A 21,463-nucleotide genomic window follows, 5' to 3' on the forward strand; every position below is an offset into this window, starting at 1 on the left:
ATCCAATGAATAAGCCAAGCCAGCTTCCTCCTTTACACCCAGTAACTCAAGTGTGGATGTCAGCGAGCTATTGACCTCTGGACGACAAGGCCAGCCCTGTAGGTGTTTGCTTTTGTCACCCAGGTCAACCCTGCTTTATCAAAAGCAGTGTGAAATCGCGTACCCAACCCGGATGACACCAGGTCCTGACCCGGGTAGAGCATGACAGTGTGAAAGAGGCTTTGCTCGTCGTTCCATACTCTAGACTCTGCTTTCCCACTCTGGCACAGACAGATAGCCAGACAGACACACACAGACAGACAGACAGACCGTTACAAACCCTAGGATGGCCACCCCGTTTGTAAAAACATGGGCTATTTATATTCAGGTGAATAAATTGATGAATTACACTTTTAGTCGGTGCCCAATAAGGCAGATCCAGGAAACCAGGTGGAAAAGCCAACATAACTAATCAAATTGTGGATAACATTATAAAAATAATAATAACATACACATATAAAATAAATGTGAACAAGGCCCTATTACACCACACTGCTCTCCCGTGTGTTTGGATATAAAATTAGCAAGTCATAGTTCAGCAACCCCCTCCAGGGTCCAGCAGCTTGGTAACACATCTATACCCAAAGAGGCAAATGGCTTGACAGCAGGAGCACAGATTAGGCTGTTCATCTTTAATACTCTGATCAGTGGGTGGGATGCAGAGCTGAGGGAATAGGTTGCATTTCAAATGAAGTAAAAAAAAAAAAAATACTGATCCAAAAAGTCTGAAAACCAAAGGCAGATTTTATATACAGTGCCTATAGAAAGTCTACACCCCCTCGAACTTTTTTCACATTTTGTTGTGTCAGTGCCTCAGAGTTTCATGCATTTAAATGAGGATTTTTTTTCCACTTATGTACACACCATGCTCCACACTGTTAAGGGGAAAAAAGTTTTTATTGAGAAAAAAATTATATATTAAAAATACAAAACTGAAAGATCATAAGTGGATAAGTCTCCACTCTCCTTAATACTTGGTGGAAACATCTTTGCCAGCAATTACTGCTGTGAGTCTGTTGGGATAGGTCTCTACCAACTTTGCACACCTAGATTTGGCAATATTTGACCATTCTTCTTTACAAAACTGTTCAAGCTCTGTCAAGTTCCTTGGGGAGCGTTGATGGGCAGCAATCTTCAAGTCATGCAACAAATTTTTGATTGGATTTAGGTCAGGGCTCTGACTGGGCCACTCAAGGACATTTACCTTTTTGTTCCTTAGCCACTCCAGTGTAGCTTTGGCAGTGTGCTTTGGGTTGTTGTCAAGCTGAAAGGTGAACTTCTGTCCCAGTTTCACTTTTCTTGCCGAGGACAGCAGGTTTTCCTCTAGGACTTCTCTGTACTTTGCTCCATTCATTTTCCCTTCTATCCTGACAAGTTCCCCAGTCCCTGCTGAAGAGAAACATCCTCATAACATGATGCTGCCACCTCCATGCTTCACAGTAGGGATGGTGTTCTTTGGGTGATGCGCTGTGTTGGGTTTGCGCCAAACATAATGCATTTAGACCAAAAAGTTCCATTTTAGTTTCTGCAGACCACAAAACTTTTTGCCACATGGCTACAGAATCTCCTGAGTGTTTTTTTTGCATACTTCAAATGGGATTCAAGGTGGGCTTTCTTGAGTAATGGTTACCATACAGGCCAGATTTGTGGAGTGCTTGGGATATTATACACTTTGACCAGTCTTGGCCATAAAAGCCTGTAGCTCTTGCAAAGTTGCCATTGGTCTCTTGGTAGCCTCTCTGATCAGTCTCCTTCTTGCTTGGTCATACAGTTTGGAGGGATTTCCCCTGATCTAGGCAGGATCAATACCATACACCTTCCACGTCTTAATAATCATCTTGAAAATGTTCCAAGGGATATTCAAGGCATTTGATATTTTTTTTTTTATACCCATCCCCTGATCTGTGCCTTTCAACAACTTTGTCCCGGAGTTCTTCTGATAGCTCCTTGGTGCTCATGGTTGAGTTTATGCTTTGAAATGCACTACCCAGCAGAGGGAACCTACAGGAACTGCTGAATTTATCCTGAAATCATGTGAATCACTACAATTTAACATAGGTGGAGGCCACTTAATTTGGGGTGTGATTTTGAAGGTGATTGGTTACACCTGAGCTAATTTAGGATTGCTATTACAAGGGGGGTGGACACTTAACCAACCAAGCTATTTCAGTTTTTATTTTTAATTTATTTTTTAAAATTTAAAATTAACATTTTTTTAAATGCATTTTATTTCCAGGCTATAAGGCAACAAAAGGTGAAACTTTTGCAGGCAAAATTTTGAAAGGGGATGTAGATTTTCTATAGGCACTGTAATACAGAATGCTGTCAGCTATTACAAATATATCAGGCATGCTTTTTGCATAATCAGTCCAGGTGGGGACTCATGGCACTGAATCGTGTAGGATTAATGTTTATCTGTAGTTACCATAGTAGCAGACCTGAGTTTCTATGCCATATATATTACTGGAGGGGTATGTGGATTCTTAAGAACCCATCTTAGCAATTGTTATATGACTGAGGTCTATGGTTTTATGTGCATTCAATAACACAGAAAGCAGATTCACTTCAAGGCTTCTGCATTGTCAGTGTTTGTCAAAGAAGCAGTTTTGTGTTTCTGTATAAACTGCATACATGTGGCCTTGCTTACCATCCAAATTGATGCCTCATGGATCTTACTTTGAGAAGAAAGACAGAAAAGCTTGTTTCCTGAATGGAGCCATGCTGATAAGCTGGCAATGTCCTTTTGGTCTATCCCATATGAGACAATACTTTGCCCATCTCTGCAGTATATTGAGTTTACAATCCAGCCTCCAAAGTCAACATTTTCATAACTAAGGTAGTATATGTTGGTGTAGCAGGGTGGTAGGAGAACCCTGCTGTTTAATACATTTTGTTTATTTTTAGAATGGGGTCTCCCATTCCACTCCTGTGTTATTTATGTATTATGATTTATTGTATTTGTTTATTTTGTGTATTTATAGATGTCGGTGAACTGTGTGTTTTGTTTAGTTTGTATTTGTATATATGATGGCGTGGCCGTGCGTTTTTGTTTTGTTCTGTATTATATTTAAAAACCTCGTGTGAACGTGTGACTGTCGGCTAGTGCATTGGTAAACTAGCTGGCAGTCACACATATTAATAAGCTTGTGCAGATTGTGGCCGAGGGGGTAATAGAATAATTACAAACTAGTTAAACCCCTTGGCTACTGTATTTAAGCCTGCAGCTCTCCCTGCTCTGGGTGGGTGTTCGGAAAGGGAGATCGAGAGGCAAGAGAGAAATTTAAAACTAAAAGAATATAAGGATCAGTGAAGGCAGCTGCTCAGCCTGACCTTAGCATTTAATTTGTGTTCGAGAATATTTTGTTTAATTGTTTTATTTTGCTCTGTGAGCAGTGTTTATTTTTGTTTAAATATTTTATTTATTTTTGTATTCTTTAAATAAAACTGCGCACTCGCCATTGCACCATACCCATCTGTTGTTGTCCCTCCTTCTGGTCTGAGTCACCGCAACGCCATTTCCTGCCACAGTTGGATATCTACAATTTTGGATTTGCTAAAAGGAATGGCATCTAATTACATAATAATAGCTTTTCTTCCAGGGCATTACAAAATTCAATTGAGACGTTAAACTGAGAATAGATTGGAAATCAGCTAAGTTACATTTTGCTTGGAGAGATGTCAATGTATACTGTTAGTGATAATATAAAACATGATACAGTATGTGCATTACTCTAACTAGGTGTAAGCCAGCATATATGTATATACAAACAAACCTGTATATCTATATATATATATATATATATATATATATATATATATATATATATATATATATATATATATATATATATAAAATTAAAATTATTTCATACCTCCAGAGTTATTTATTTCATTGGTGGTAAATGTTTAATACAAATTTTAATAAAATGCAACCTGTAACTCATATATATTTTAGAATGCAGTGACATTTGAAACTGAAATTATGTTTATCCTATTTCCAATTATGATTTTGATGATAACATTATTTATTTACAGAATGCACAGCTTCATTCTGCAAAACAAAATAATATAAGACGTTTTTTTTTTTTTCTTCACTAGTGATTGTAGGCACAATGGTGCCTTTCAACTCTCAAAATGGTGACAAGTGGTAATTGTTGCTCCTTGATGTTCATTATTTCAGTTCAAAGTCCTTGGTTTGTAAATTGTTCCTTGCCTGTTTCATACATCTACACCAGAAAACAAATGTTTACGTAATTCCCAGAGGACAGGCTGCATTCCATCTGGGGTTTCTCATTCCAATGTAATTCTGATTTCTGTTAATAAAAAAGCAGATGTAGCAAGGTTATAATAAAATGAATGATTAATCAGGCTTGCGTAAGCAAAATAAGCAGTTCTAAATATGTATCACAGCTTTCTGAGATCTGAAATAATTCTGTCACAGATTTTAAAGCAACAATGAGAAACAGTATATGTATAATAAAAAGCAAATTAATGTAGTTATTCTGCCCATGAATGCCAGTTCCTAGTAGAAGGTTGATCTCAAAACTTGGTCAAGTAACCTCTCCTACCCTGTCCCAAGTCTGTCTCCATCTTTTCCAGCTCTCCTCTAGTACTGGTTTCTATACTGTGCTTAAAGGTCTGGCACTGGATTTTGAATGCCTGTTATATAATACAGGAGCTATAATAAAATGCAACACTTTAGTTTAGGCATCCCTTATAAGGGGTTGCACACTGTACAAGCTATGAACATGTTATTAATAATGCTATTAACAGATTGTGAAACAACAACACAAATAGCAATCCGCATTTACTTCTGTGACATAGTACAAGAATGTTATCTATAATATTACATAATTCATATAATCACTTATAATAGATATCTAAACCTGTTTGAGTTATATCTGCATTTCAGAAGTATAGTATACTGAGCAAAGATCCAAAGAGATAATGCAGCTAGTGGTTTGAATCCATTGGGTAAAGGACCTGTTAATAGTTTGCTGAAACACATCTTAAAGCTCTAGCAGTTCTTCAAGGTAGCACAATTTGAAGTAGTGACAGGACTCACAATGCCATTACAATACTGTGCATAGTTACTTTCTTTAATGGGTCAAAATGAATGGAACCGTTACACTACAGTAATATGAATGTGCTGATATTGTTCACTCCCCTCAGAAGAATTCTTCTTGATGCACAGTGCTGCAGAAAGGCTTTGTCTGAGAACCATTTCAGTGTTAGAGTAAAAATGCTATGTTCCTGTTAGCTCTCTCTCTCTCTCTCTCTCTCTCTCTCTCTCTCTCTCTCTCTCTCTCTCTCTCTCTCTCTCTCTCTCTCTCAAAATTCTCAAATAAAAGTCGCTACATTTAAAAATAGGAAAGCTGTAGAGTCTTTATCATCTGATCCGAAACCTCAGAACTCCTTCATATCTGAACCGAAGATAACCCCGAATGCACAGAGCAACTACTTGTAAGCACTTTTTCAGATGAGTTGTGATATTTCTCTTCGGGCATTATTTGAGCATGGCTATTAAAAAACAGAAATGAATGATGAAAATTAGATTTTCAAAAGTTGAGGCGGTGTGATTGCTCAAACCAGAGTGTTGACACGGCAGAGTAGGGAGATCATTCAAACCGGAGCTTTGAAACGTCAGAATCCTCGGGTGGGGCGATTGCTCAAACTAGAACGTTGACTCAGCAGAATCCTGGGGTGAGACGATTCTTCAAACCGTGACACTGATTGTTAATTTTAGCTGACTGAGGTACTGCGAGGTCAAGTAAATTAAAATTGCATATCTCTTACTAACTGCCTCATTAAAAAGAAAAATATTTGTAAACGTGTTATTTTTTTTGTCTTTTGAAGGCTGATTTTTGATTAAGTTGGAATGGTCTACAGCTTTAACAGTTTGTTTCATGACCAAGTTAAAGTCTTGTTTGTACTATCTCACCTGAATTCTGTTTCCCTGGTGAAGAATCCATATTTACTGCACCTAATGACACTGCCATGAATAAGTGCCACCTGCTTCTATTTGACAGACTTTATGGTCGAATAAAATAAAAAACAAACTAAATTATTTCATGAAAGCAACATTTGACAGTTAAATAATTAGTTTTAGCAAGGCTTCAGAGGAAAAAAGAAATAAAACTGAATCTAAGCATTCTTTAATTAAAACGGTCTGCTCTTATTCATTCTTAAAACTGCCTGTACAATTCATTCAGCACATATTCAAGGTACAATAAACCCATTCCTCTCCGTAATAATAATCAGACTGAGCTTGCTGTCATAAATCTTTTGACTTTTATCAGTTGGCTACATAGTGTGTGCTCTGAATTGATAATGGTAGGTAAAAATGAATTGGAGTTTGACTGCTTGACAATGAAAGTCAAATCTTTGTGCGTTCCATCATCTTTTGAACAATGATCTTTGCAGACTTCTTTGCATCAAAGCACTTCCGAATTTGACATTTTGGGTTTGAAATAGCACATTTCCCACTTTAAGAAAATATGCTCTCTGTCCCTGAAAAATGCTCATGTGCAGGAAGTTTGTATTCCATATGTGATGTTAAAGTGGTAAATACAGTCTGTATGGCTATTTTAATCATCATTCTAGCTGTGAGGTTTATTAGTTTTAAAAGATCATATATCATCATTCAGGCCGTGGAGAGGTTGGTAGATCTGGCCTATCTATTAACTAATGTGTTACTGGTGTTTAGAAGCACTTTGGATATCTTGTTTTGTTCATCAGTTCCTGATGGCTTTTTATTTCTCTTCTTCATTGATTTCTGAAATAGAGCAGCTGCTAGCAGTCGCTATTATGACTTTTAATACTGTAAATATACCGAAATTAATAGTTTAAGAAATATTAGAAACCGCCCATCTTTCGTTCACCAATCAGGATGTACCGTTGCAGGGCATTACCTCACAGTGATGACTGCGGAACCTTCAGAGAGAACACAGAGCTTTAAAAAAGCAAAATACAATGAAAACAATACCTGTGTATTTGAGACTTTCCAATCGCAATAAAAACCCATAACCCTTATAATTGACCTTGTCTGTATGACCTACTGACTCAGTCAATTACCAGCCTGCAATGCACTCTTATCAGAGTTCTATTGTTTAATTATTGCATTTCTGAACTTCTAAATAAGTCAACACATTTTCAACTCAAACATTATAGCAGTGAAAAAAAACAGCTGGTATGATACAATCCATTAAGATCAACTTAACTCTTTTTACAACACTCTTAAAGGCCATCAAATGGAAATGCACTAGTCTCGGGCCCTGACTGAGCAGCTGCTTTAAAGCTGGAACACCTTCTGTCCAGCTGCCTATACAATCCGAGTATTGCAAGTGGGAAGAGGGGTCAAAATGTCAATGACAAAAGAAGAACCTTTTTTACTTCATCTGCTCTTCAAGGTAATGGCTCTGAGCTGTTTATTGTCCTTACTTGAAAAGAAATGTTCTAAAATGCTTTTTTCTCTTTAGTGTTAATAGGTTAATGTATTTGATTAAGAAGGGTTCAGCCTGTCTTAGATTTGACAGCCAGATAACCCAACTCCAGTATGGAAATTGCATGAATTGTATAGTAGACGTTTGTTGCTGTTTTAATAATATTAACAACCACATTTTCCTTTGACAAAAAAAGTGCAAATTGCACTGGCATAACGACATTGACTGATGTGGCCCGCTGTGTTGTCTAAACATTTATTTAACACAAACTGTGTCTAATCAAACACATTTTGGGCCAGAATTACTCTGCTTTTACTGCAATGCAAATGAAACACTTCCATTTTAAATAGAGGAAAACTAAAGGCAAGTTGTAGAGATCATTACCTTTTACGATAAAAAAAAAAAATATTAAAACTAACTTTTGTGATAATATCTAGTAGTTTTAAGAATAACAGCTTGTGCATTGTTTGTGTGTAAGACCCGCGACGCTGGAGGATGCGAGAGACTTTTATAATGATAAGAGATCGCCCTGTGACACGTAAAGATATTGTAAGTCTTTGAGAAGCAATAACAATCCACATGGAGTACCAGCGTCAAGGCTGACAGTCAGCTCGTAAAACACTGTCATGCCTAGAGAAAGATGAGATCTAAACATTAACAATCCCCGTACAGGGCACAACAACATCTGTGGCACTGACTTACTTTTTTCAAATGTACAGTATATCAAAACGTTAAACCTTTTATGTGTGACATGGACTGCCGTTAATGACTAATATGACTTGATGTTGTCATAAAAGGCCTTACAAATAAAACAGTCAAGTTCCCTAAAGAGAACATTGGTCCAACCTTTCCTTCACCTGGTTCTGAGTTGAGACGACATCCCTCTGTTTGCTTACGCTCGACCTGGTAACACCCAGCCAATCAGTATTCGAGCTGAATAAAACAGTTTATTATGTAGTGAAGCTACAACCTGTTGCACTGTGAACAGGTATTATGATCACTTCTGACAAACAACTCTTATAAGTGTTTACTACAGGGAATTTGCACGGTAATTTTGCCATCATTTCCCCATGGTAATACTGTCCATTTACCATTGTTTACAATGCTTTTACTATACCTCTTTGGGCTTTGCAATGCTTACCTACGCTTTATCATGCATTCACTACACTTTATTACATCTTCTATGCTTTTACTATAGCAAAAAACCAGAGAGGGGTAGGAGGAGTTTAAATGTTGATGATCATTTTAAAATGTTCAAAAAAATCAAAGATGAAAAATTCTTATTTATTATTTAACCGGGAGAAGTAATTGCATTTCTAAGAGCATCTATCATAATAAAGCTGTAATTGAAAATCAGGGTTATTCCACCAAATACTGATTTCTGAACTCTTCCTAAGTTAAAACATTCGTATTTTGTTGTTTAAAAATGAATATGAACTTATTTTCTTTGTATTATTCGAGGTCTGACAACACTGCATCTTTTTTGTTATTTTTGACCAGTTGTCATTTTCTGCAAATAAATGCTCTAAATGACAATATTTTTATTTGGAATTTGGGAGAAATGTTGTCAGTAGTTTATAGAATAAAACAAAAATGTTCATTTTACCCAAACACATACCTATAAATAGTAAAACCAGAGAAACTGATAATTTTGCAGTGGTCTCTTAATTTTTTTCCAGAGCTGTGTGTGTGTGTGTGTGTGTGTGCGTACCCAAACCGTCGAGTCCACGCTAATTAAAGCATAGTTTTATGTTTTTTCGTCTTATCATTAATTTAACAGTTCGTGGACTGCTGTGTCGCCACTTCTCTTGATATTCTTTAAACGCAGCCACTCTGTTTAGTTCACTAAAGGTCCTTATGTCTTGTGGTTCAATTGTTTTCGATTATTTGTTCGACCAGTTTCTTTTAAATGAGTAGAATGATCTGACCAGTTATAATGAATACTTAACCCAATGACATTGTGCGAGGTTACAACACTTTAAAATATATTTGGCGGGACCATACTAATAAACATTGAATTCAATATGTTATTTTTGTATTCTAAAATTGCCTGATCGTATAACGTTTCTATGAAATAGGTCCTTGGATTAATTTGCATTGTAAACCTAATAACCACCTGTTCCCTCCTCAGTGGTTAAATTTCAAGGGATTTCAATAAATTCAATAATTTCAAATCCATCCTGATTATAGTTAATGGCAATGTTTTTAAACCATTTCTGATGCACGCGAGGAAAAAATACAAATGCTGCAGTATCAGTGTGTGTGTGTGTGTGTGTGTGTGTGTGTGTGTGTGTGTGTGCCCGCGTGCGTGCGTGTGTGTGTGTCACGGACAGGTAATATATTCATGAGAAAGGAAAGACCCGTATCTCGGCATAACTTAACAGTCTAAGATGCATGAGAAGGTTTAATACAAAACCAGAGGAGATCTTCTACCGGATCAAACACAACTTCAGTCTCATCACTTTGCAGTTGGAAAAGACAGATTAGAAACATCATATTTTGCTATTGTAAGGTAATATAGCTGATTTCTTATCAAAGCATTTGATTGTTACAGGTGTACGCTTGTAATAAGTTATTGTTGGGTTTCTAAGTTATTTTTGTATTTTAATAACTGTATTGAATTCTGTTTATATTGCGAAATTACTATAACTATAATTTACTATATATATATATATATATATATATATATATATATATATATATATATATATATCATTCCTTACTTAATTGTATTTGAAATTAATATAGCGATTGTTTTGATTTGTATTATTGAAACTACCAAAAATGGTATGATTTAAAATACCATTTAACAAGTATAAAAATCTTAGAAAGTTAACAAACAGGCATTTTTATAGTTAAAATTAATAATAACGTAATAGTGGACGTAAAGAGTATTTTAAAACCCTATAGTGCAAAGTACTGTGCGGTGTTCAATGTTCAGAGCAGACGCCTTGGAAGAAAGCCCACGATCATTCACACATCATTTAGTCGTGCTCTTGAGCTGTTAATTGGGGTTATTTGCCTCTGCAGATAGACTGTAGAGGTTTTAAAGTGACAGTTGCTTCAAGTTGTGTCGTACTACTGCGTATTGGAGATAAAAAAATAAATAAAATAAAATTATACGTGAGGGCATGTGTGTATATATGTGTGTATATATATATATATATATATATATATATATATATATATATAAATATATATATATAGTATAGTTTAACGTTACACAATGAAAAGTAAAGCACCCGAGAGTGCTTATTATTATTATTATTATTATTATTATTATTATTATTATTATTATTATTATTATTATTAGTAGTAGTAGTAGTAGTAGTAGTAGTAGTAGTGGTAGTAGTAGTAGTAGTAGCATAGTAGCGCTGTTTGTATTACGGTTTTGTGATATATTAAGTTAAAACTAGAGGAATCGCTTTATATACCATATAGAGTGCTAATTGTGTTGAATTAATGAAGCACGCGGTTGAATCAAAGACATTTCCTCAAGCTATGCTTATACTGCACATATATTGCACACCGTATAATTGGCTACACGAAACCGCACAGTAAATTATCAGCGGCTCCAGCAGTATATCTTGAAGGATTAATAATATGAGAGGCAAATCTGTTAGAGTGTGTGGATAAAAAAAAAAAGTGTAAGTGAAGGGAGGATTTGTAAAGGAATTATATTTAGGAATATAGATCCAAGTATACATAATGTAGCCCACTATATTGACAGCTCACACAGTAGCTATGTGTCACCGCTCGCGACAACAACGAAATAGCATTTAATGTTAGTAGAAAAGTTAGCCCCCCGTGTGGCTTGTGCTTGTATATGTGTGTGTGTGTGTGTGTGTGTGTGTGTGTGTGTGTGTGTGTGTGTGTGTGTGTGTGTGTGTGTGTGTGTGTGTGTGTATGTATATATATATCTATATATATATATATATATATATATATATATATATATATATATATATATATATATATATATATATATTCTACGTAGTTATAATGGTGGCGTCACTTTAAGTTTTAATTCGCTGGTGACACCTGTCATCATTTCCTTACACTCCCCCTTTCATATTTCAAAATTGTTCATTTAACTTGAAACCATGATAACGATCGTTCATCAAGTTTTACATCTGTTCAATGGTGAATTATCAAAGGTAAATATTCATTGCTTTAAACAGTCCACTCAAAGGGATCATCAGCCAGTCCATAATCGCTAATGTGTCTGCGCTTTGTTGTTTCAGCTGTCAGGATACTGAGTACACACAAAGAATGGAGTGGCATGTCTTGATGCTGGCTCTCTATCTGAGTTTGCCATCCTCAATCCAGGATGATTGCTCCTTGCAGTGTGTAAAGTGCGCTCAACAATCCCAGAATGAAGTCACCCAGATCAACAGTCTGGTAAGAGACACTACTGAAAAACGAAACGCATGTTACGTACTGTTAATACTTTTAAATACTTTATTGTACTGGGATTCAGCTAAACAAACAAACAGCGCGCAGCTTTGAAGAACGTGAGAATGAACTATAAAAACAACTGTAAAGGTGTTAAAAGAAACAATTTACCAACACGAAGGAGCATAACATATTGTTAAAAGGTTATTGCCCTTGGCAACTTGCTTTTTCAAGGTTCTTTAAAAACAAATAAATAAATAAATAAAATCGCCCGCCACACGCCTCGGTCTCAGTTTCAGTACCATGGAGAGTAACTCATATTTTTACACCGCGCGGTAAACCATTTGATGGCGCAATTAGGAAATCATTCAATGGCCATAAAAAGTAGTTAGAGTTTTTAACATTAACTGCCATTTATCGAGTAAAGCATAAGTTAAACTCTTACTAAAATATATTACTTTATTATTTACACAAGAATTGAGTGTTTGATTCGTGGCTATGCATAGCTCGGTTTCAAAAGCCTTTTAGCTGGATCAAAGGTCAGTTTTGAAGAAGTAGGAATATTATGGAGAATACTACGAACAGCCAACAACTTTGTCCTCCACCTATCTAAAAGGGGTCAGCGCTCAGTGAAGAAACAAATCAATCGTGATTCATGACATTTCCACTTTCCAGCTGTTTACAAATACTGAAGTTATTTATGACTCAAAAATCTAAGCCCACCGCACATGTGATCTTCATGAAGACTCATAATCTTCGTGAATACTCGAGTAAGACCTTATCATTTCATTGACCTCTGGAAAAGACATTTCTTACTGTGGCAGGAATAGAGAGATGATATTTTGCATGTGGTATTATTGAATTGGCAGTTTTGCAGGATAAAATAGCTAACTGTAACCTCCTTAGATGTTTGCCCTTAAGAAAAAAAGGCTGATGTTTAAATTGAATGCAATATAATAATAACAATAATAATAATAATAATAATAATAATAATAATAATAATAATAATAATAATAATAATAATAATAATAATAATAGTCTGCTCTGGCATAATATAAGATATGTTTTTTGAATCACTTTTAATTAATTTCTTTCCCCTCAGGTCTGCACTTTAGAATGCGAGGGGGCTTTATCATCCTCCACTGAATTACAGAAATGTGAAAAAGTTCTTCAGATGTACTCTGCTCGTTTGTTCGCCGTCAACGATAAAGCCAAAACCGAGAAGGAAGACCAACCAAGAGAACCGCCATTCAGCAACCCAGTGAAGCGATATGGGGGCTTCCTAAAGAAAGTTGACAAGAGCAAATATAACAGCTCCCCTGAACAGAACTCGAACATCAAAAGTCTGCTTGCTAAGAAATACTTATATTTGTTAAGAAAGTTTGGTGAAAGAGACATCCCGGATATGTTACAAGGTACAAAAGTGAGGGGCGGGGCATTGGAAAATGAGGATGTGGTCTTTGAAGACGCCACCACTGTAAACAAAGTCAAACGTTATGAAGGCTTCTTGCGTAAATTTGGACCCAAGAGAAGCCTCGAGTCTGGGAAAGAGAGCAGTGAAAAAGAGTTGCAAAAGAGATATGGAGGATTCATGCGAAGAGTGAGGCCAAAACTCAAGTGGGACAACCAGAAGAGATATGGTGGTTTTCTGAGGCGCCATTTTAAAAAATCAGTTCAGTCAGATGATGAACCAGGTTTATAGTCAGATGAAGTTTATTATCTATAGATTGTAGGCACTATCACTGTTGGCACTAAGACTTCCAATACAGATGCACTGAAATGTTCAAGGTTTTTATGCTTTTGCTTAAAAGAGCAGGTATTGTACACCACTTTATCTGCCTGTGACAGTATTATTTTAAGACATGCATTAAAGAATGAGACTCCAGGGACATTTTCATTGTATCTGTAAAAATGACAAGTGTAACAAATATGTTTGCAAAATATTACTTATTGTATATTGTTAAGAAAAATTAACAAATTCAGTGATGCTTGTTTAATCAAAATAAATGCAATTACTTCTGTGTTCAAGTTGCAAAGACAATGTATGTGTGTCTGGTGTGTTTTTTTTTTTTAACTTTTTAGAACTGCATTTAAAGAACACTCCTTTCAAAATAGCACCTTAACACTTTGACATCTGAATCTGAATCACATTAGCATAGACTTGAGGTATTCATGACAGGAAGCTTAATGATTATGCATCTCATTAAAACATTAAGCCTTGAAAAAAAACCTTCCTATGTGTTCTATATCAAAAGACTTTCTTTTCTTTCACTTTGACGCTTAGATGTTACAATACTGTTATCGATAGAGCCGTATGGTTCCAAGAACTTGAAAAAGAGATCAAATTGATTGAGCATTAAACTTGTTGAATCCATATGTCCACAGTGTTAACAATATATCTATATATATATTATAATATATATATATATAGCTATTCTATTCTCTATATATCTGTAATATATATATATATATATATATATATATATATATATATATGGAAAAAATTAAGAGACCACCTCAAATTTTTCTTAAATCAGCATCTCTACATGTATGGCAGCCATTCCATTCCAGTGTCTGTTGAATTCCAACACAGGCATACCTCATTCTACTGAATGAGGTACTGATTAGGGGAATACCTGAACCAAATCTTAATTAACAAGGAAAAGCATAAAAAACACTCCTATGGTCATCACTATCCTCTTGCAATAGGACCAGCTGGATGGCAAAACAGTGCTAGTAGTACCTCAAAAGTAATTGGAATAAAAAATAACTATTGGCCATGCCCAAAGAGTTGAAAAGGAAAGTTTTGAGTGAGGAAAATAAGGGTTCAATTCTGGCTTTACTGGCAGAGGGATACAGTGAGCATCGGGTTGCTTCCATCCTTAAAATTTCAAAGACGGCGGTTCATAAGAACAAGGTCAAGCAGCACACATTGGGGACAACAAAGCTACAGACTGGCAGAGGGCAAAAACGACTCTCCACTGACCGGGATGACCGACAACTCATTCAAATGTCACTCAGCAGCCGTAGGATGACATCAAGTGACCTACAAAAAGAACGGCAAACGCCAGTTGGGGTGAAGTGCACAGCGAGGACGGTTCGAAACAGGCTCCTAGGGGCAGGGCTGAAGTCGTGCAAAGCTAGAAAAAAGCCCTTCATCAATGAGAAGCAAAGAAGAGCCAGGCTGAGGTTTGCAAAAGACCATAAGGATTGGACTGTAGAGGACTGGAGTAAAGTCATCTTCTCTGATGAGTCCAATTTTCAGCTTTGCCCAACACCTGGTCATCTAATGGTTAAATGGAGACCTGGAGAGGCCTACAAGCCACAATGTCTCACACCCACTGTGAAGTGTGGTGGAGGATTGGTGATGATCTGGGGGTGCTTCAGCAAGGCTGGAATCGGGCAGATTTGTCTTTGTGAAGGACGCATGAATCAAGCCATGTACAAGGTTGTCCTGGAAGAAAACTTGCTTCCTTCTGCTCTGACAATGTTCCCCAACTCTGAGGATTGGTTTTTCCAGCAAGACAATGCTCCGTACCACACAGTCAGGTCAATCAAGGTGTGGATGGAGGACCACCAGATCATGACCCTGTCATGGCCAGCCCAATCTCCAGACCTGAACCCCATTGAAAACCTCTGGAATGTGATCAAGAGGAAGATGGATGGTCACAAGCCATAAAACAAAGCCGAGCTGCTTGAATTTTTGTGCCAGGAGTGGCATAAAGTCACCCAACATCAATGTGAAAGACTGGTGGAGAGCATGCCAAGACGCATGAAAGCTGTAATTGAAAATCAGGGTTATTCCACCAAATATTGATTTCTGAACTCTTCCTAAGTTAAAACATTAGTACTGTGTTGTTTAAAAATGAATATGAACTTCTTTTCTTTGCATTATTCGAGGTCTGACAACACTACATCTTTTTTGTTATTTTGACCAGTTGTCATTTTCTGCAAATAAATGCTCTAAATGACAATATTTTTATGTGGAATTTGGGAGAAATGTTGTAGTAGTTTATAGAATAAAACAAAAATGTTCATTTTACCCAAACACATACCTATAAATAGTATATATGGATAGTGCTCTTTGTGTTGGGTAGCATTGTGTAGCTGCAAACAACATCCACATTGTAAATGAAAAGCATTTCATGGAATATCACCACCTGAGCTAAACTTTGTCACAAGATTGGTTAAAGTACAACGGCATAGCCTGTTAGTGATATTATTATATCAATGTTAATTAAAAGCGTTACCATTTTCTAGCCCCAAGCTCTTCATGTTCTACAAACAACCTTTCTCAAGGAGATCATTATCATTTTAATATGCAATGAACTTTAGTTGGTTTCAAGCTTTTTAGAGCATAGAAAGATATGATCACCGTGGTGGTGAAATAATTGTATCAGCTCCATAACTCGTTCAGTAGCGCTGCTTGTTAGTTTTATTTAGATGAGCTTTTTGTTATATATATATATATATATATATATATATATATAAAAACACACACACACACACACACACATATTGCAATAATACTTGCTTTGTCCTTAGACATTTGCGCATAATAAATACATCTTTTTGTGGGTTGTAGTAATATATAGAGGAAGTCTGAGAGAAAAAAATGACACCAAAGTTTGGTGCTTCTTTTATTCAAGGTATGCATTTGGTGTGCAAGGTAATCAAACATGCAATCTTCAGGTGAGAGAAAGTTATTGGCCCCCTAGTTAACTCAACCCAATTAAAGGGATAGTTTGGGTCAGCTGTTTGAATACTTTGGTTAACAATGAGGCCTGATTTGGGCCAGTCCTGCACAATATAAATCTGACTAACTTTGGCATTTACCATCAGAGTGAAGTTGTCAGCACACAGGTTCTAGAGGCACAACATGCCATGATCAAAAGAAATTCCTGAAGACCTCCGGAAAAAAATGTTGTGATGCCTATCAGTCTGAAAAGGGTTACAAAGCCATTTCTAAAGCTCTGGGGCTCCACCAAACCACAGTCAGAGTCATATTGTCCAAATGGAGAAAGTTTGGGACAGTAGTGAATCTACCCAGGAGTGGACGACCTGCCAAAATCTCTCCAAGAGCAAGGTGTAAAATCGTCCAGGAAGTCACAAAGAACCTTAGAACAACATTGAGGGATCTGCAGGCCTCAGTATTCATGACTCCATCATCAGAAAGACACTGGACAAAAATGGGCTTCATGGCAGAGTAGCAAGGCGGAAACCACTGCTCACTAAGAAGAACATTAATGCTCATCAAGTTTGCCAAAAAGCACTTGGATGATCCTCAAGAGTTCTGGAACAATGTTCTATGGACAGATGAGTCAAAAGTGGAACTTTTTGGCCAACATGGGCCCCAGTATGTCTGGCAAAAACCAAACACTGCATTCCATAGTAAAAACCTCATACCAATGGTCAAGCATGTTGGTGGTAGTGTTATGATTTGGGAATGCTTTGCTGCATCAGGACCTGGCAGACTTGCCATCATTGAAGGAACCATGAATTCTGCTCTGTATTAGAGAATTTTACAGGAGAATGTCAGGCCATACGTCCATGAGCTGAAACTGAAGTGCAGCTGGGTCATGCAGCAAGACAATGATCCGAAAAACACAAGCAAAGCTACATCAGAATGGTTGAAGAACAAGAAATTTAAAGTTTTGGAATGGCCTAGTTAAAGTTCAGACCTAATCCCCATTGGGATGTTGAGGCAGGACCTGAAACAAGCAGTTTATGATCGAAAACCCACAAATGTCACTGAGTTGAAGCAGTTCTGCATGAAGGAGTGGGCCAAAAATCCTCCAGGGCGCTGTGAGAGACTGATCAATAACTACAGGAAGCGTTTGGTTGCAGTTATTACTACTAAAGGTGGGGTAAACAGTTATTGAGTCTAAGGGGGTGATTATTGTTTCACACGGGGACATTGGGTGTTGCATAACTTTCTTTAATAAATAAATAAGTATCAAAAGTGTGTGTTATTTGTTCACTGAGGGTTCCTTTTATCTATCATTAGATTTTGGTTGAGGATCTGATAACATTCAGTGTCAAAAATATGCAAAAATGTAGAAAATCAGACAGGGGCAAATACTTTCTCACGGCACTCTATCTAATAATAAGTCAATAGATGTTTCCCGCAGTAATCCTCATTCATACCTTAACCATGGTATGGCTCGTGGGGATTTGCACTAACTCCGGTACCACCCTGGTAATGTGTTTTGTAATCTGACAGCAATTAAGTTAAAATGGAAGAGGCGTATGTTGAGAAGGACTGCCTGAGGTGGGGTCAGTGTCAGCCCCAGCTAGATTCTGGTGAGCTATACACATTTCCGATTAGGCACAGAAAACAGATTCTAATTAAATTCTTCCAACACATGTTTGTTTGCAACCAAAAAAAAAAGCACGTGTTGAGTTTTATTCACAAAACAGCGGAGCACACACTTTATTTAAAGACTGAATTTACTTTGTAATTCAAATTCTGTTGTCTGTGTTTGAGTTTCTAAATACTCAAACTCTGAGAAATGTTTACAGTGTTTAAGCAAAGCTTGGGTTAAAGCTTTGCTCCGTACTGCTATGCAAAGCAAATCAAACTGGATTGACTGCAGTAGACAATCACAGAACCCATTCCAGAATATTTTATTGGCCAGTTATCTTTAAGTGACAGTTATAAAGATGTTTATTCAAGCTGAGACCAGCTTAACTTCACTCAGACTAGAGTCAAACAATGAGTCTGTATATCCAAGGACATTTTCAGCAGCAAATGCCTGTTTTGCAGAATGATCACTAGTCAAAAAATTCAGTTTCCAATGATTGATTAGTTTAGTTTATACTGAAGCATGTACCTCGCTCCTGTGATCAGTCCACGGAAATTAATCAGATTTACAGTGTTGTCAGTTGTAACAGAAAACGTATTGAAGTATTGAACTTGCGCTATATATATATATATATATAATATATATATATATATATATATATATATATATATATATATATATATATATATAACCACCTACTGCTGCAGGTAATATCAGGAGTCTGACAGAGCGACAAGGTGAAAGGAGGGAGGCAGTAAACACACTGGAAAGCAATTATGTTTTTGATGAAAAAGAATGCAAAGAAGCGTACATTATAAAATATATCAATGAATACTTTTAGTTGACCATGAGATTGATTGAAGCTGCTTGAAATCTAATAGTACTGTAGGCCCCCCCTTGTGGTGAAATTGGATAACAATTTAATTGAATCTGGAGAAGCCAAACTTAAGTCATTTCAGGTACAATAGGATTTTAGTTAAGCCTCCTGAGATAATGTTGTTTTAAATAGATGCTATAAAACTGAGATTTAACTGATATTAAAAGTTAACACTGCTTGGAGTATGGCCAGTTTGAACACGTCTGTATTTTCTAATTAGGTTATGAGTGTTATAGATTAAACTACACCATCGTTGAGACTATTCTTAAGTGCAATGACTTGATGTATTTGGTTCATCAGCTATTAAAAAATATTTTTAGTTGACAACTGAAGCAACAGGTATCAAGAAGGAAGAGAATTAAATAGAACAGATGTTGAAACATGCTTAGGTACTGACTAACCTGATAATTCTACAATTCATTCAATTATTCAAAGTGAATAACAAGGTATTTTTTAAAAGCAGACATGTTGAATGTGCAAATATATTAAGAACCCTAACGTGTGGAATGTGAAGATATGTCCTAAACTGTAGTGTTTATATAAATTAAACAATTTTATCGTAATGTTGCCGAGAATGGAGTATGGATGTGGTCCAACAAAATTCAACATGCTGTTTCAGTAACCAATCTGATATTTATGTAAACACAAAAAAATTGTACTATGAAATCAAAATACAAAATACAGCAGTTTAATTCCATGCAGCATCTCTGTATTTCTCTCTCATACTGACTTTCTCATCCAAATTGCCTCACCTTATGGAACAGACATTTACCAATGATCAAGTTTCAATACAAAAATCTACATATACAACACAAAAATAAAAAAAAGATGAAGTTTAGGAAGAAAAAAATAAATAATAATAATTAACTGCAAAAATTACATAATAAACATTTTACAGAATGGTACTGTGTTTTTTTAAAAAAACTGATTTTGATTTATTCATCCAGTTTGCTGTTCACAAAACCTTTTAAACTGTTTTACAGAAGGCTAGAAGTTTATTCTTGGTTTACAAGGCACTGTTTAACTAAAAGAATGTTTATAAACACTCCTCAGAAAACATCTTGTCTGTTTTAAAGATGATTTTAAAAACATCTTTAAAACAATTTTTAAAGTTTTTTTTTTTTTTTTTTTAATAATGTGCCATAGTACTGACAGTAATTACATAATTATAGGATTAATGTAGAGGTTTTATTCCTGAATCAGTGAACATTACACAGTGTGCATTTACACTCCCCTGGTCCAGATTCACTATAGATGTGGTGTTCATCCTGTGCACATTATGGGTCATTTCCAAGTTCATCAATCAAATGTGTGTTTATTTTTATTTAAAAAGTGGCAGCATAGCAGAGTAAAGATTTCATTTCCCCCACATTATTTAAACAACAATAAACACATAAATAATAATCATAAACACGTGCTGAAAATGAGATCGTCATTCAAATGTTTTTTGTCAGCTCTAATTTGATGGAAAACTTAATAGTAAGAACTGACCAAATATATTTCACTTGTATAAAAACTGGCAAATGCCTGACATGTACATTAAACAGAAATGGTTTTATTAGAGTTGATAAATACTTATAAAAATTCTATTTTATTCAAAGATATAAAACACTCGTGCATCTCTAAGGGCAGGTACATATCGAGCGATCACTTTTATTTGTTACTCTAAACTTGTGAAAACCAGCAATTGGAAATTGCTTCATTTTAATCTAGTTTTGATTTAAAAGTATAAAGTATAAATCACGTAAATTATTAATAACACCTATGATTATACCGTTAAGCTTTACATTTTTAAATTCAACAAAAACATATTTTTAACATTCAGAATTTAAAACCTGTTTAAAACGTTCTTAAATATAAAAATGGTCGGGATGTGTAAAAATAAAAAAATAATTTAAAAAAATAGCGTACTATGGAATATTTGATAAAACACCTGTATTATAAATTGTCGTACGAATTTGCATTAAAAATAGGAATGTAATCGAGTAAAACTGCCATAAATGCAAAAATAAAAACATTTAATTAATAAAAGGACCCAAGTGGTTCCAGTATTTTATTATACATTCAGAGCACATGTATTCAGTGCAATGGTTAGCTCTCAATTGTTGCTGGTTTCATTATCTGAAATAGATTAAGATTGAAAGCAGTGCTTTGGTCAGTTTGTTTAGATGTGAGGTTCAAAATCAGCCTCTGAGAGTTCCGATTGATGAGTCACATCCAATCACAACACAAGGAGCTCCCAGGAGCATACTCGAGGCAGCATTCCTTACATGCGCCAACTACTATCAGAATAATAAACTCTGTCACTGTAGACAACACAAGCAGACAGGATATCAAAATGGTGGCAATGGCCACAGCACTTGCAATCAATTTTTACCAGCTTTCCAAATAAAAAAATTAAAAAC

At 35.8% G+C, this 21,463-nt stretch overlaps 1 protein-coding gene across 1 annotated transcript; it reads left to right on the top strand.

Moving 5' to 3' along the window:
- Positions 1-9,918: 9,918 nt before the first annotated feature.
- Positions 9,919-13,812, top strand: LOC121320287 (proenkephalin-B-like). Its single transcript, XM_041258540.1, has 3 exons — positions 9,919-9,993; positions 11,726-11,882; positions 12,979-13,812. The coding sequence occupies exons 2-3, from the start codon at positions 11,754-11,756 to the stop codon at positions 13,576-13,578; spliced, it is 729 nt and encodes a 242-aa protein (XP_041114474.1). The 5' UTR covers positions 9,919-9,993; positions 11,726-11,753; the 3' UTR covers positions 13,579-13,812.
- Positions 13,813-21,463: the final 7,651 nt, after the last annotated feature.

The sequence above is a fragment of the Polyodon spathula genome, chromosome 8 (genome assembly GCF_017654505.1).
Source record: "Polyodon spathula isolate WHYD16114869_AA chromosome 8, ASM1765450v1, whole genome shotgun sequence".
In the NCBI taxonomy this organism is placed as follows: Eukaryota; Metazoa; Chordata; class Actinopteri; order Acipenseriformes; family Polyodontidae; genus Polyodon; species Polyodon spathula.

What these genes read in the sequence shown, in the direction of transcription:
- LOC121320287 (XM_041258540.1), top strand. Translation starts at nt 11,754, where the DNA reads ATGGAGTGGCATGTCTTGATGCTGGCTCTCTATCTGAGTTTGCCATCC. An exon ending in TCACCCAGATCAACAGTCTG is followed by an intron (nt 11,883 to 12,978) that starts GTAAGAGACACT and finishes CTTTCCCCTCAG; the next exon opens with GTCTGCACTTTAGAATGCGA.